Consider the following 13,892-nt stretch of genomic DNA (forward strand, 5'->3'; position numbering starts at 1 on the left):
GAGGACGCCACCTCGAAGCACCACCAGATGGCACTCACATCTGCGCATCCACGGCAGTGGCTGCACCAGACATTCGAAGGAAAGAAAAAGAAAAAAACCAGAAAGCTCACCTTTGCGCACAGCGTTCGACAGACGCATTTCCTGGTAAAGATTACGGCTGACTAAGCCGCAGTTGCCGGGAAGCGGCAACTATGTGGCGGTCTATACATAGTGCTGCACGTCTCGACTCTGCCAACCAGTGCGGTGATTGGCGCAATGCCTCAATACACGGTATTTACTCGCATAATGATCGCACTTTTTTGTCACAATAATTGACACAAATTCAGGGGTGCGATCATTACGCTGGTTAAATTTCCAACGAAAAGAAACATTTTCTTTTTTCATCCTGCATTTGCTGCAGGATGACAAGCAGGCAGCTGCCACTGTCAGTGCGGGAAACCAAAACAAAAATGGCGGCCGGCGGAGCAAAGCAGAACACGTCGAACGTGATTATTTTCCTTCTCGTGTGTACATTACACGCATTGAAACAGTTTTTTCCATATCAGTAATGAATAATATTGTTAATATTGGCAAGTTTGTGACAATAACGTAGCCATGTCCACTCTGAGGGGACAGAAACAGAGATGGACGCACTTAACTGCCAGTGACATAGAAGCACATGGCAGGCATGCCGCGGAATCTGCGGCATTTGTCTTACTGCTATCCTAATACGGCACGTTTCCGCTAAGCATGGATGAATATCTTAGCTGCGTTGCAAGCGTCGGCATATGAATAAGGTACACTTCTAATGTATCAGTGTAAACGTGGACACTATCGTTGCAGCTCGCGATTTGTTGCATGCCCACAAGTGCAGATGAGAAGAATCGAAAGGCGCCCTTTATGTTGTTGTTGTTGACCAAAAACATTATGAAGCCTACAAATAATAAAGCCGAGGCAAGTTTGGTTGTAAGTTTTTTTTTTTTTCGGTAGTGCGGAAAGTGATGAAAGGAATGAAATGGGGCATCTGCTGAAGAATGTTGGGTGCGTGCAGACCGCTTGGTATGTCTTGAAGAGTCGTTCACATAGCATTTGACAGATGGTAAGCGCTATCATCATTAGCTAGACTTGGCACACGACATATCGCTGCGACAATTTAAGGGTGCGATCATTACACGGGAAAATTCAGGGGTGCGATCATTACGTGAGTGCGATCACTACGCGAGTAAATACGGTATATCGAGAAATGAAAACATGTATAGAGCTGCAGTAAAATTTTGCATTAGGGAGTATCGCAATCATTGTTGCACTTTCATTTTTTTTCATTATTTACTTTAACTCACACACAGTGTTTCACTAGCAGCATTTCTCTGCAGCTCCAATAATGTTGAATACTTTCGCTGTTCAGGGTGTTTTTTCTCACATTCTTAATAAAAGAAATGGTGTGAATCCGAGCATCAACATTGCCGATGTGAAAGCAACAGATCGTCCTGGCACATGCATGACTGCTGAAATTGACATAAAATGTGCAAGCACTGGGAAGTTTGTTTCAGTAGCTAAAATGCATTGTACTGAAGTCATTGTGAAATTATGTCTAACCAGTATGGCAATGACAATGATGCCTCAAGAGTAATCTCATTGACTGTCTTCTTGCTAAATATATTCTGCAGACACAAAAAACTGTCCATATCTGTACAGCCACATGCCCTCGTACATCCGCATGAAGGCCATTAGCATGTGCGCTAAGCAATATCGTCTTAATACTGCAGTAACAAATATTTTGAGAAAAAAAATCAACTATGGTTTCTCTTAGGAAAGATGCAGAGTTCTCCCTGTCTGCTCAATCAAAATCATTTCATAAAAGTACAGGATACAAGGTTATGTTATCTCTCCATACATACCTTCCACAGCTTTGTAGACCTTCTGGCCCATGATGTTTTTAATGGTGTACTTGTTCTGAGTTTCAAATCCAAGAAATGCTGAAAAGCAAAAAATAATGAAATCCTCACCAATGTCTCAAGGCCTAGAGCCTCTCACTTAAAGACACAAAAAGTATATAGAAGCTACACTTTGATCTTAGCAGAAAGGCTGAGAAGCGATGTGTATAAAAGTTAAAGAACAATAGTTTTGATAAGAAGGAGGTTAACTGAAGATGTTCAAACAGCTAAATATTTTAACATTTTCAGATACTAATGTACAAAAAGCATAAGACATTTGCTCAAACCACCATCCAAGCAATGATCCTTACAAGTACTGCCAGCACTGTTGTAGGTAGGGATTCAAATCAGCACCAAAATGACATAATAAATGGCACTTGACTGCCACTCACAGCAGTGTTTTCACATTTTTACAGTTTATTTCTTGCATCATGCGCAAATTAAGTCGGCTTAACAAGACGCATTTTGAGCAGGTTGGTTCATGATACGGAATAAATTAAAAAGAGCACAAAATGACACAAACACGACAGGGAACAGCACAAGCACTAACAACTAATGCACTTCAGGAAGAAGTAAAAAGACAGTTAATCTCAAACAGTTCTCAAAGAACTGACTGATCTTTGTTCTGACCCCCTCTGGTGAAATTTGTTCATGCGCATGTGCAGACCATGAACTGCCTGTTTACTTCTTCCTGAAATACTTCAGTTGCTAGCGAGCACCTGTGCTGTATTTTCTTCCAGCCCATGCCTCTTCCACGCTCGCTTAGTTTATTCCAATTCAAGTCCGCCTATGTGCAAGCTGCATTCAGCCTATAGACTTTACGCACTCAGAATGTCTTCAGTATTCTCGTTTTTTCTGACAATGCAGTTTCTCAGCTTACAGAGAGCTGTATGGCCACTGCAAATAGATCTCCATCGACTGGACACCAAACTGCAACTTTAGTTGACGAACCCCAGCGATGAGGTGCTGGTTAGGCCTAACGGAGAAGAGAATGTAGCCCCAACTAAACTTTATTACTGGGCAGCATGGGGAGTGTACGGTAAACTGTCTGAAAAAGTTTGCCGCAATGTTTATTTTTTCTTATGAGCGGCCGACATGTGATAGGGGGCTTGAGATCCCGCAAGTGGGCCAGACTAAAATACATTTCATTCTGGGGTTTTACGTACAACACCATGATCAGATTATGAGGCAGGACGTAGTGGGGGACTGCGGGTTAATTTTGACCACCAGGAATTCTGCAAGTGAACCCCACAGACAGTACACGGGCATTTTTACATTTTGCCCCCACTGAAATGTGGTCACCATGACTGGGATTTAATCTCTCGATCTCGTGCTTGGCAGTGCAATGCCATAGCCACTAAGCCACCACAGGTGGTCACGGGCTAGAATGAGGGCCATAGAAGTGGCATTCAGGTTCGCAAGCGACCAGCCGACAACTATAGCAAGTGTGTTAACCAAGTTCACCTCTTCCCTTACTGGGCAGAATGGTTTAAGTTCACATATAGGCAGACAGCACTGAGCTGAATTTGTGCTGCACAGCCTAAACTGCCAGCATCGTGCAAGGAAGGCTGCATGTGACATGTGCACGTCGCGACAACATGCGACATGCATCGACCTATGCAGAACATGGCCACCGCCTTATTCATCCTGAAATTTCAGGTATACTGAACTACACCATGGAGCAAAATTTTGTATGTAATTTTTCTGTGGTATTGGCATCTGGAAAAACAAAGAATGCTGCAGAACTTGAATTCATGCATGAAAATATCTGAATAACACTACCTTGAAAATAAACTGTTCCGTGAAATGAAACTTTATTTTTGCAAGTGCACACTTTCTTCAAAAAATGTAAACTTTTAGCTATTGTGCCAAATTTTTATCCAAATCCCACAACTATATTTGAACTACACTGTATTTGCTTTGAACATAGTGACATTATGCTTTGATAAATGTTGCAACCACTGTATTGAATGCACGATTATGCAAGGGCATCAGCCTTCTGTGAAGTTGAAAAAAATGCATTGTCCTTTACAGTTTTCACTGAAGCTGGTTTTTGTTAGTTTGTGATTATTTTCTCCTTTTAACTCCTGTATTCATAAATAAATAAAATAACTGCTTTTCATTCAGTGCACATAACTATAAAACTAAATTTTTGCAATCATCTCTACACATTTCTTTATGTATGAAGCTCGTCGTGTAGAATGAATCTTTGCAATGCTCGTAGTATTTGGTTACATCGAACTGTTTTTTGCATACTGCCATATTTACTTGCATAATGAATGCACCTTTTTCACGTAAAACTGAAGCAAAGTTTGGGGGTGCACTTAATAGGCAGGGTGAATTTTATGGGAACTTTTTCAAAGGAGCATGAATTGAAAAGGAGGTTGATAATGACCAAGGAAATGTGTAATATATAACTTAACTATCCAGTAAATATGCTGCAAATATATTGTAAATGTAGAAGTAAGAATACTGCAGGTCCACTATTTGCAAATGGCGAGAGCTTTATTTATTGCACCTTACTCTGCATCAGAAGCTGACACCTGTAAAAATTGAGTAACTTTTAATAGCAAGAAGGCAGTCATTAAGAAAGAGGCATGTGCCTTCTCAAACACAGTCAGCTGCACCGCATAAGCTGTGTGGTCAGCCCATTGCTCACTTTAAAATGCGCGATGCCATGCTGTCTTGCCATAGCTTATGCGTGCATCCTGATAATTTCATGCAAAATGACACAGCCTTAGTTTTGCCTAACATATTGGAACCTTCTTCCACCCAAGAAAGCTTTCTGGTCCAGACCTCAGAAGGCATGACACGTCCGATTCGTAGCAAGCAGCTTGTCATGCTGCTTCTGCCAGTCGTGCACGTATACTTCATCTACACCGAAATGCCTCCCGGCAGCACGATTCCCATGCTCCACTGCATACTCAACGGCCTTTGACTTAAAACCGGCCATATATTCACTGAAATTACGGCCAACCGCCCACAGCAAAACAGGCAGAAAAGCAACCAACAGATAATGCTGCCATAAAATGGATGTCTTCGTAGTGGGAAAAAAAAAAAAAAAAACTCATGCACAGCTCACCGGCTCACCCGCTTCTGGCTGTGCAACTGCTTATGCATTGTTTTGACTGGCCGGCACACTGGCACCATGGCAGGGAGCATTCATTTTTCCTCCAGGAGAGCACATTCAATGGCACATACTATCATCATCAGTTGCAGTACGTGAACTGGGAAACTGCAGCGTGGTTGTTTGTTATCAGGACTACATGGGACCAAAGTTGGGGGTACAATTATTACGAGGGGGGAAAAAACAATCCCAGTTTTGACGAGCAAAGTTGAGGGTGCATTTAACATTCAAGTGACTTCAGTGTGCAAGTAAATACAGTATGCGCCTTTAAGTAGAATGTGTATATGCAACATGATCTGTATCTTTTTGATGCACTATAATGCGAAATATGAAATGGAAACAGACAAGTCCAAAGTACAATAACAACTCTTACAAGTAACAACTTAAAAGCACAATTTAACAGTGATATACGTACCTTCACAACATGTGCATAGGCCCCAAACTAAGCACACAAGTTGAAATGAAATGAAGGCAGTAACGAAAGAACAAGCCCTAGGTAGCCCTAACTTGTTAGCTTTTAATTAGTCCACAGTGGTACTGTACCGTACTGTTTCTCTTGGTACAACCAATTGCTGCTATTGTTGCGATTCCCCTTACTGTAATATCCTCAGCCAATAGAATTACAGTGATAAATAATTTCGACTCACCTTCCAGCATCTCCACTTTTTGATGCATCAACAGTTGATCTACCGACGCGAGGTATCCTAAACCGGGCGGGCAGCTTGGAACACCTGGCAACATCCCCATTGGTGCTGAAAGGTATGTGGCAATAGCCCAAATTTATTTGCATATAAGTGAGATCCAGTAGAGGAAACACATAATACCAAAACCAACTATTAGCAGTGGGTTTCCTAGAGCTACAAGAACGTTTCAAAATTAACAAAAGGCTTCAAGAGTTTTATATAGCAGAAAAGCCAGCACTACAGAGCAACCATAGAATGTTCAAAAAAGGTGAATCCAGATAGACTTATTACAACTTAAAATAGTCACCTTAAGATATATCTCAAATGACCAGTGATGGCTTTATGTCTTGTAGTCACTATGGAAAACCTCTGAGTTGAAAGAGAGGATAGCGTGAAAGGCACACAAGCGGCCTATAATGAACAGAAATCAGAGCACAGTGTCTTTACACAGCAAAAAAGAATGGAAAATGATATGGACTACAACAGACCAACCCTTTAAGAAATGGTAAATGTAATTTCTTTTTTCTATGCGATTGGATTACAGGTGAAGGAAATCATGTTGTGCTGTTAATATGAAAGCAGTGTGCAAATGCAAATATGCAAGTGTTTAAGAAGTGCTTTTACAAAGTAAAATAACCCAATGAGCACGAGGCACCAAGGATTTTCACAATTTTCAAACCACACTTCAAACAAAAATGGTCTACAGAAAGCACTTAATTTCTAGAAGCTCCCCATTTTAACCTCAGGAATGACATTACATAAATAACAACAGTTCTTTAGAAATGTATAGACCTGTGTTTAAGCCCTCAGAAATTTTTCCCGCTTTGCAAGAACTGCTACGGAGGAACACCACTGTAACCACAGTTGACGAGGAACAACCTCAACTGAACCTCGCCCTTTTGCAACTTTGGGCAAAGCGACGTCAGGCAGAAGTGTATGCATCGAGGAATCCCGATGCACCAGGTAGCCGTGCACGTGCTAACCATATAGCGGCGAAGGCGCGTCGGCACGAAAAGCAACTTTCTCGACGACGATGGTATGAGTGGTGCGAGAATCTTGGATCGGGCATTGGAAACAGAGCGCTTTGGCGTACGTTCCGATCAATGGAACGCGGTCATAAGCAACCTGACCCTGCAGCGAGCGTTAGGTTAGCGATGCAGAGTTCGCCACATCAATTTGCAGAACATGCTGCTAGAGCGTTTTTCCCGAAATACGATCATACGTCACCTATAAACTGCCCCGAAATTGATGAGTCTGACACAACTTCCAAATCCGAAATATCCAGCCCTTTCAGCATGGCCGAACTAATAGCGGCGATTGAAACTTCGAAGCAACGAACAACACCTGGTCCCGATGGTATTCCTTATGAGGTTTTCAGGACTTCTTCAGGCTTCACGCACTTCTTCAGGCTATTAACAAAGTATGGGAGACTGGAAACGTTCCACCTGATTGGAAGCATTCAATTGTTGTCGCGATTCCGAAACCAGGAAAGTCTCCAAATAGCCTGCAGTCTTTATGCCCAATTTCACTAACCTCAACTGTCTGCAAGCTCGCTGAAAAGATGCTGGCCACACGTGTTTCCTGGTGGCTTGAACGCCACGATAAATATCATCCTGCTCAAATTGGATTCCGTTCTTACTTGGGAACTGAAGACGGACTTTCTATCTTATCAGACGATGTTTTACAGGTTTCACCTCACAGTCACGCTGTGCGCACGGTAGTAGCAACAGACATAACGAAAGCTTATGACAATATAGACCATGAAATCATTATAGCCAAGCTCATCGACCTGGGACTTCCACCGCGGGTGATAAGATTCATCTACTCATTCCTTCAGAATCGCACATTTGTGATTAGAGTAGATGGAAGGCAAGAAAGATACTTCACATCGAACAGAGGAGCCCCACAAGGTTCGGTTTTGGCTCCTCTTCTTTTCAACGTTGCTCTAATACCTCTAGCCTTGCAACTACATCGGATTCCAGACGTGAGGTTCTTAATCTATGCGGATGACGTCACTTTGTAGTCCGTGAATGAAGATATATCTAGACAAACTCGACAGCTTTAAGAAGCCCTTGATGTTCTAAACAACTACGCTCAGAAAGCAGGTTTGGACATCTACGCCCAAAAATCAAGCTATGTTGTGGTGGCCAACAAGAAAGGACGCACAAGAATCACGCAGCACCCCTTTACATTTAGACTCGGTGCAGTGACAATCCCTGAGGCTTCTGAGGTCCGCCATACTGGGTCTCGATATTCACCACTCTGGCAGTGGTGCACACTGGCTCTGTAAAACCAGACAGAGCTCGACAAAAACCCTTCACCTTATTCGTCGCATTGCAGCAAAAGCAGCTGGAGCTCGTACTGACGTAGCTCGACGGTTGGTGCGTGCAGTCTTTCAGCCACGAATTTTATATCAGGCACAATTTCAACGGCTGACTTTGGCACAGCTGACACAGTTGGAGACGATTAATCACGATGCTATGCGCACAATCACAGCACTGCCCCGCATCACTCTGATAACAACCTTACAGGAACATGCTCAGCTCAACACAATTGCAGAGCTAATTTTGCAACGTGAAAAAGCACGTGAAATAAAAAAGCAACTTGTTCCAGCTGTTGCTGCATTGCATGCTCATTTTTACCATGGCTCTCGGATTGACAATCAGCCCTATCCAATGCCTCCCTGGGAATTCACCAGCATCACAACTAATAAGCCAACGAAGTTACGACGCAGCGATACAACAGGTATTATTGACGAACACAATATCGTCGATGCATCATGCGCTAACATCTGCAAAGTCCATACGGATGCTGCCATTCTCTCAGACAGCGGAAGGACATCATTCCCGAGTACTACGCATAATTTCATCAGCGGCCACCAGCGCTATTTATCTACGGAAGCCAGCGCTCTAGTAATGGAACTTCAAGCCATCTCCGATGCTGTGCAAGATGCGACATCTAAGCTGCCTACCATCAAGCAACTAGATATCTTCACTGATTCTTTAGCAGCTATTCATGAACTCAAGAAGGTTGATAAGGCGATGGAAATATGCGAGTCAATACACACTATGAATAGTAAAACAGCTACTTGCATCAAAGTACACTGGATTCAAGACCATTCAGCGAACCCTCACAACATCGCTGCTGACCAGCAGGCACACTGCCCTCCTAATCCTGATCCTCCACCTATTCCCCTCCCACCCCAACCCCGTAACTCGCTCCGAGCCCATAAAAATGTTCTCCAGCAGGACACACGCGCTCTTATCCCACCGTGTGTCTGCTCCCTCCCCCTTCACCTTACTAGGGTGGAGGAAGTTGTGCTTAGGAGGCTTCGGGCGGGGTGGCCCTTACACCAGCTGTTGTCTCAAGGTGGAACTGGTCACATTTACCACTGGGTGCTACGTGTCCATACTGCTCCGTTCCTGTGGTGGAAGCAGATGCATACCACCTAATATGGACATGTACGGGTTTACAATCAGAACGCTCGCGTCTCCTACTGCAAGCCGGCCTCCGCTACAGTGTGACAACCAGCTATGACCGCTGGATACATGACAACAGATTCCACAAGACACTGCTTCAATTCATACACAACACAGGCCTCACAGCACACATATAATACACACATATACGCTCCAAGAATTATGCCTTAAGGGCAAGTCTTTATCGCAATAAAAAAAAAAAGCCCTGCCTTATGGCAGAAGAGACTTAAGCACCAAAGCTGCGAGTCAGTGGATGTTCATGTCATCTTCCACTGTCCTTCGTTGTTTGTGCTGTTCCCTTTTCCATTAAATGCTAAAGGCCGCCACATTTAGAGTCTAAGGACAGTGTGCTACCTGTTTCTTCCACTTGACTGGGATGGCAGTCATCATAATGTACATTCAAATGAGTTGAATGGGGTGATAGTTCAGAAAATGCCAAACAAGAATTATAAGCAAACCAGATGAACAGCAGGCTTATACTAATGTGTAGGACAACCTGCCTAAACAAGTGAAAGGATTGGTCATGAGAGGCCATCAGTTGGCTACCCATCAGATCTGAAGGGGCCCCAATGCCAGACTTGCATTTCAGGCACCACTTTTCCAGGTACTAGAAAAAAAAATTATAAAAAAAAGATCCCTCCTCAACCATTTAACCTTGCACCTTGCAAACTTTGCCTTTTTTAAAGGCTGAAGGGCACCCTTTGTGATTAAAAAGTTTAGCTTGTTCTCTGCTGATGTATCAGCAGTACACCAAAAGGCAAATTAGACTCATGAAGAGGCACAACAGCCATGCGCTCATAGCTGCAATTATTGGGAGAATGCGGATGTGTCAGGTTGCCTACATTGCTAGCTGCCAGGAAATTGAGCTTTAAAAAGTACTTCATTGAAAAACAATAAGGGAACCTCAGTATATTAATGTACTTCACATAGTACCACATAAAGAGAGGACAAGTAATCAAATTTCGCTTAAATGCAATTTTTTTTATTGTATTGCACCCTGTTTGTAATACCATGAGATACATAACATTCTTTTTGTGAGCATGTGTGGATTCGAATACCACAGGATGCGATACTACACATAAAAAAATCGGTACTTGAGAAGATGCCAAGCTGTTCTCACATCACCATTTTACTGGCTGAGGCATTATGCATCCCTGTAACCACACCACTTTGAAGAAAACCAGCAGCAACACATCTCATGAAATGTTAATGTTGTTGCTTTACAAATGACACAGATTGGCACAATGTTAGGATAGAGGCTGAGTGACCTCTCTATGAAAAACAGCATGTCATGAGTCTACAGAGCAAACAAAATTAAAATAATTCCGTATTTGTCATTCGCTGCCTGTTCAGAAAGCCCATCTAAAGAATAGCTGCAGTTACTAGACACAAATAGAGTTACAACATTTACTGCAGTGCACAGTATTAAAATAAATCCTTTCATATTTTAGACATTTTCACCAGACACAGCTTGCCAGTGTGCTAGAAAGAAGGAAGGCATCAAATGCCTTAGTTTGCTGCTCACTGTTACGAAATGCCCAATTCTTGATTTCACTTTCACAATTTTTACTGCAACCAATTTCAAGCTTGAAAATGTGTACCAACATAAACAATTCTGGCAATACTTTCATATAGCCAAAGCTTACAAGGACAGTTGAGATGCAGATAGTCAGGATTTTCTCAAGCCATTTTATATAAAGCAGATTTATTTATCTATATTGTATTGTGTGACATGCAACATTGTTACAATGATGGAAATTTTAACTGAAAATCAATGCAAAGGCTAATACGATAGAGAGAAAGCTAATTTTCTGCAGTGCCAGGTGCGTTGACAGTTTGCATTTTTCTGTCACAACGTTTCAATGGCTCATAGTGGACAGGTGTATTGTCATCAAACAGCTGCAGCCTAGACGTTGTAGACGCGTTTCAAAAGTGTGCAGCAGCACAGAGTGCACAGGAAGGCACAGGAAGCCTTGGCAATGTAATTCTTTCAGGCTATCATTTCTACGTTGCCCATACATTTCAAGGAGGGAGCACAAAGTGGCTAGTTCTCGTATATGGAGGTGGGGGGGGGGGTGCAGTATAAGCTAGAGTATGCTAGCATAGCTGCAGTGAATTGAGAGAAGCATCATTTTGACTGGCACACATTTGTTGAACAACTGAATCAATTTCATCCCTCCCACCACCCTAATTTTTGTACTGAAAAGCATTAGTCAAAACTTCTTCACATTGCAAAGTACCCATGCACACAACCTTCAAAGCAACAATTTTGTGCACATTTTGCACAGAAATTCCCAGACAGCCACTATCACAACAGCCTTCATATTCGTAAGCCTGCAAAGCTTACACATATATTCATATTGCTTTGTAAGTTATTAAGGAAGCATTCCTAAATGACGCAAACCACCAGGCTTTGCACTAATCAACCTCTTGACAAACTGAAAGTTAACCTCAATGACATAATCTTGCTTTCTATATCTCATTGTCGTAGTGCAGCTTCTTGATAGAATTCCTTCTACAAAAGGCATTTGAGCAGCAAAGCATACTGACACTTGTTCTTGCATTTCAATCTTTAAATTTTAGAGATATTTCTTGAACAAAAAAGTACTGCAAGCAACTACCTTTTTAAGAATATTTCCTACAGATGACAACCATAACTGTACAGCCTTTAAAGGTTATAATCAACCTATGTTTCAAAGAACATAAATCCTGAGGAAGACAGCCGAAAGGATGAAGTTCTGCTTACCAACGTCTCCACCAGGAGGAGGGTAACCACCAGCGCCCATTGGTGGCGGCTGTGTGACTGGCATTCCTGGACCCATTGGCATGAACTGCACGTCTCCCTGTGGAGGTGGGTAGCCCGTAGCTGGTGGATAACCACCCTGCGTTGGAGGCGGGTAGCCTTGGGCAGGTGGTTGGTACCCTTGTGCGGGTGGTGGGTAACTGTGGGTACCTTGAGGGTACCCTGGACTAGGCGGTGCATAACCAACATTAGGTGGCGGGTGGGGCTGAGCTGGGGGGTAACCACCTTCAGCAGGAGCATAGGGAGGAAAGCTCATGGTGTAATCAGGAACTTGATGTGATCAACTGTTATAACCTGCATAAATAATATTCATCCTGGTTGGACGCACAGATGCAGTAATGACGTAACATAACCGCCGCGAAAGTGGGGCAGTGCTTAATGACAAAGGAAATTGTTGAGCATAAATAAATTTCAACTATGTGGGCATCAATGCAAGGCCAGTTCATTGATGCAATTCACCTTGCTTTCAAAAATAAAAGCGCCGTTTGACAAATACACGCTATGAGGTAATTAACAGACGTGTTTATTCTACAAAAACAACAGTTTATATAAATCCTCCTTTACGTGCTTAATGACAAAGGAAATTGTTGAGCATAAGTAAATTTCAACTATGTGGGCAATGATACAAGGCCAGTTCATTGGTGCAATTCTCCTTGCTCAAAAAATGAAAGCGCCGTTTGACAAATACACACTATGAAGAAATTAACAGCAGTGTTTCTTCCACAAAAACAACAGTTTATATAAATCCTCCTTTATGTGCTGGACAACTATGTGGCTCAATAGTAAGTGTGTGCTTATAAGGTCTATCCCTTTTCTATGTATGCAATTGCTGAAGCTCCTACAATTTTCTTTCAACAGTGTTTACCAGACAATGACATTTATTTGTAACTATAAAGATATCTATATAACACCTGCTCAAAAGCAGTCGAATATATATATAACACATGGACGTGAAGGTGCAAGCCAATTCAACAGCATCTCGATTGGAACTGCAAAGCACTGTACTCCGGCAAATACAGGGTCTTGCGCGTTAAGGACCGCCGTATCACCTTGCCAGAAATGTCATCAACATAGCGGCGGCATCTACGGGCTCTCTGCCGCACCGACTTCCTCGTTCAGTGGCCTTCAGCGGCAAATCGCAGACGTGTTAAGAGAGCAGAGTAATAAGAGAATTCATCTGTCTTTAGCCAAGGTGAAAATTAAATGAAAAGGGTCACTAAGCGGAGGCCGGAGCCACAGGGATGAATAAAACTGATGCAGGAAAAGCGGCAGGAAACGAGCAATTGGTCACAGACGTCCATTTCGTTGCTGGTACCCGAACAAATCTTTAAAGAAAGAAAGCAAAACTTCGAACGAGCTTGTACTTACAGAAGCGAGGTGATTCACTTTCCTGGCACTCGACGGCTCGTGGGACGCCCACAATAGCGACCGGCACCGTGTTGTAAACAAACCTTCAGACACAACACGTATGTCGCGCGACGGGCCTGACGGGTACAAAAACGTACGAAGGCGGTGGCGAGGGCGTACCAAGGGAAAACGAGAGCCGAGCCAACGCGTAGTAGTGCAAAAGCGCAGCTGTTGCGAACAGCTACGGGCGCAGCAGTCTGTCGACAAAATGTATCCAACAGTGCATCATGAGTGCACTTATGTCAGCAGGCTTTTTTTCCCGATGTTATTTTTTGTAATGTCTTGGCCTGTTCGACGACGCAGACTCAGTAGTTGCAAGCAACCATATAAGGACGGAGAAGAACTAGTTTCGGTTTCGCTTCCGCATTGTTATGCTGTTTGTGAAATGGAAACAAATGTACAAACGTTACCAAAATGTTTTATGTGCTGAAACATAAAATTATTCTTCTTTCAGACTAAATTTCTGGATAAGCTATAGAG

The 13,892-nt window shown here is 42.8% G+C and overlaps 1 protein-coding gene across 1 annotated transcript in view; it reads right to left on the reverse strand.

The window, feature by feature from the left end:
* LOC142572243 (phospholipid scramblase 2-like) overlaps positions 1 to 13,698 on the reverse strand; it is a 35,851-nt gene extending 22,153 nt beyond the window's left edge. The window contains exons 1-4 of the mRNA XM_075681215.1: positions 13,374 to 13,698; positions 11,949 to 12,299; positions 5,688 to 5,792; positions 1,878 to 1,955 (exon numbers count right to left, since the gene is read on the reverse strand). Of these exons, the coding sequence (XP_075537330.1) occupies positions 1,878 to 1,955; positions 5,688 to 5,792; positions 11,949 to 12,261 (496 nt within the window). The 5' untranslated portion in view covers positions 12,262 to 12,299; positions 13,374 to 13,698. The remainder of the gene's footprint in view (positions 1 to 1,877; positions 1,956 to 5,687; positions 5,793 to 11,948; positions 12,300 to 13,373) is intronic.
* Between the last annotated feature and the right edge of the window lie 194 nt (positions 13,699 to 13,892).

Source organism: Dermacentor variabilis, chromosome 2 (assembly GCF_050947875.1).
Source record: "Dermacentor variabilis isolate Ectoservices chromosome 2, ASM5094787v1, whole genome shotgun sequence".
Lineage (NCBI taxonomy): Eukaryota > Metazoa > Arthropoda > Arachnida > Ixodida > Ixodidae > Dermacentor > Dermacentor variabilis.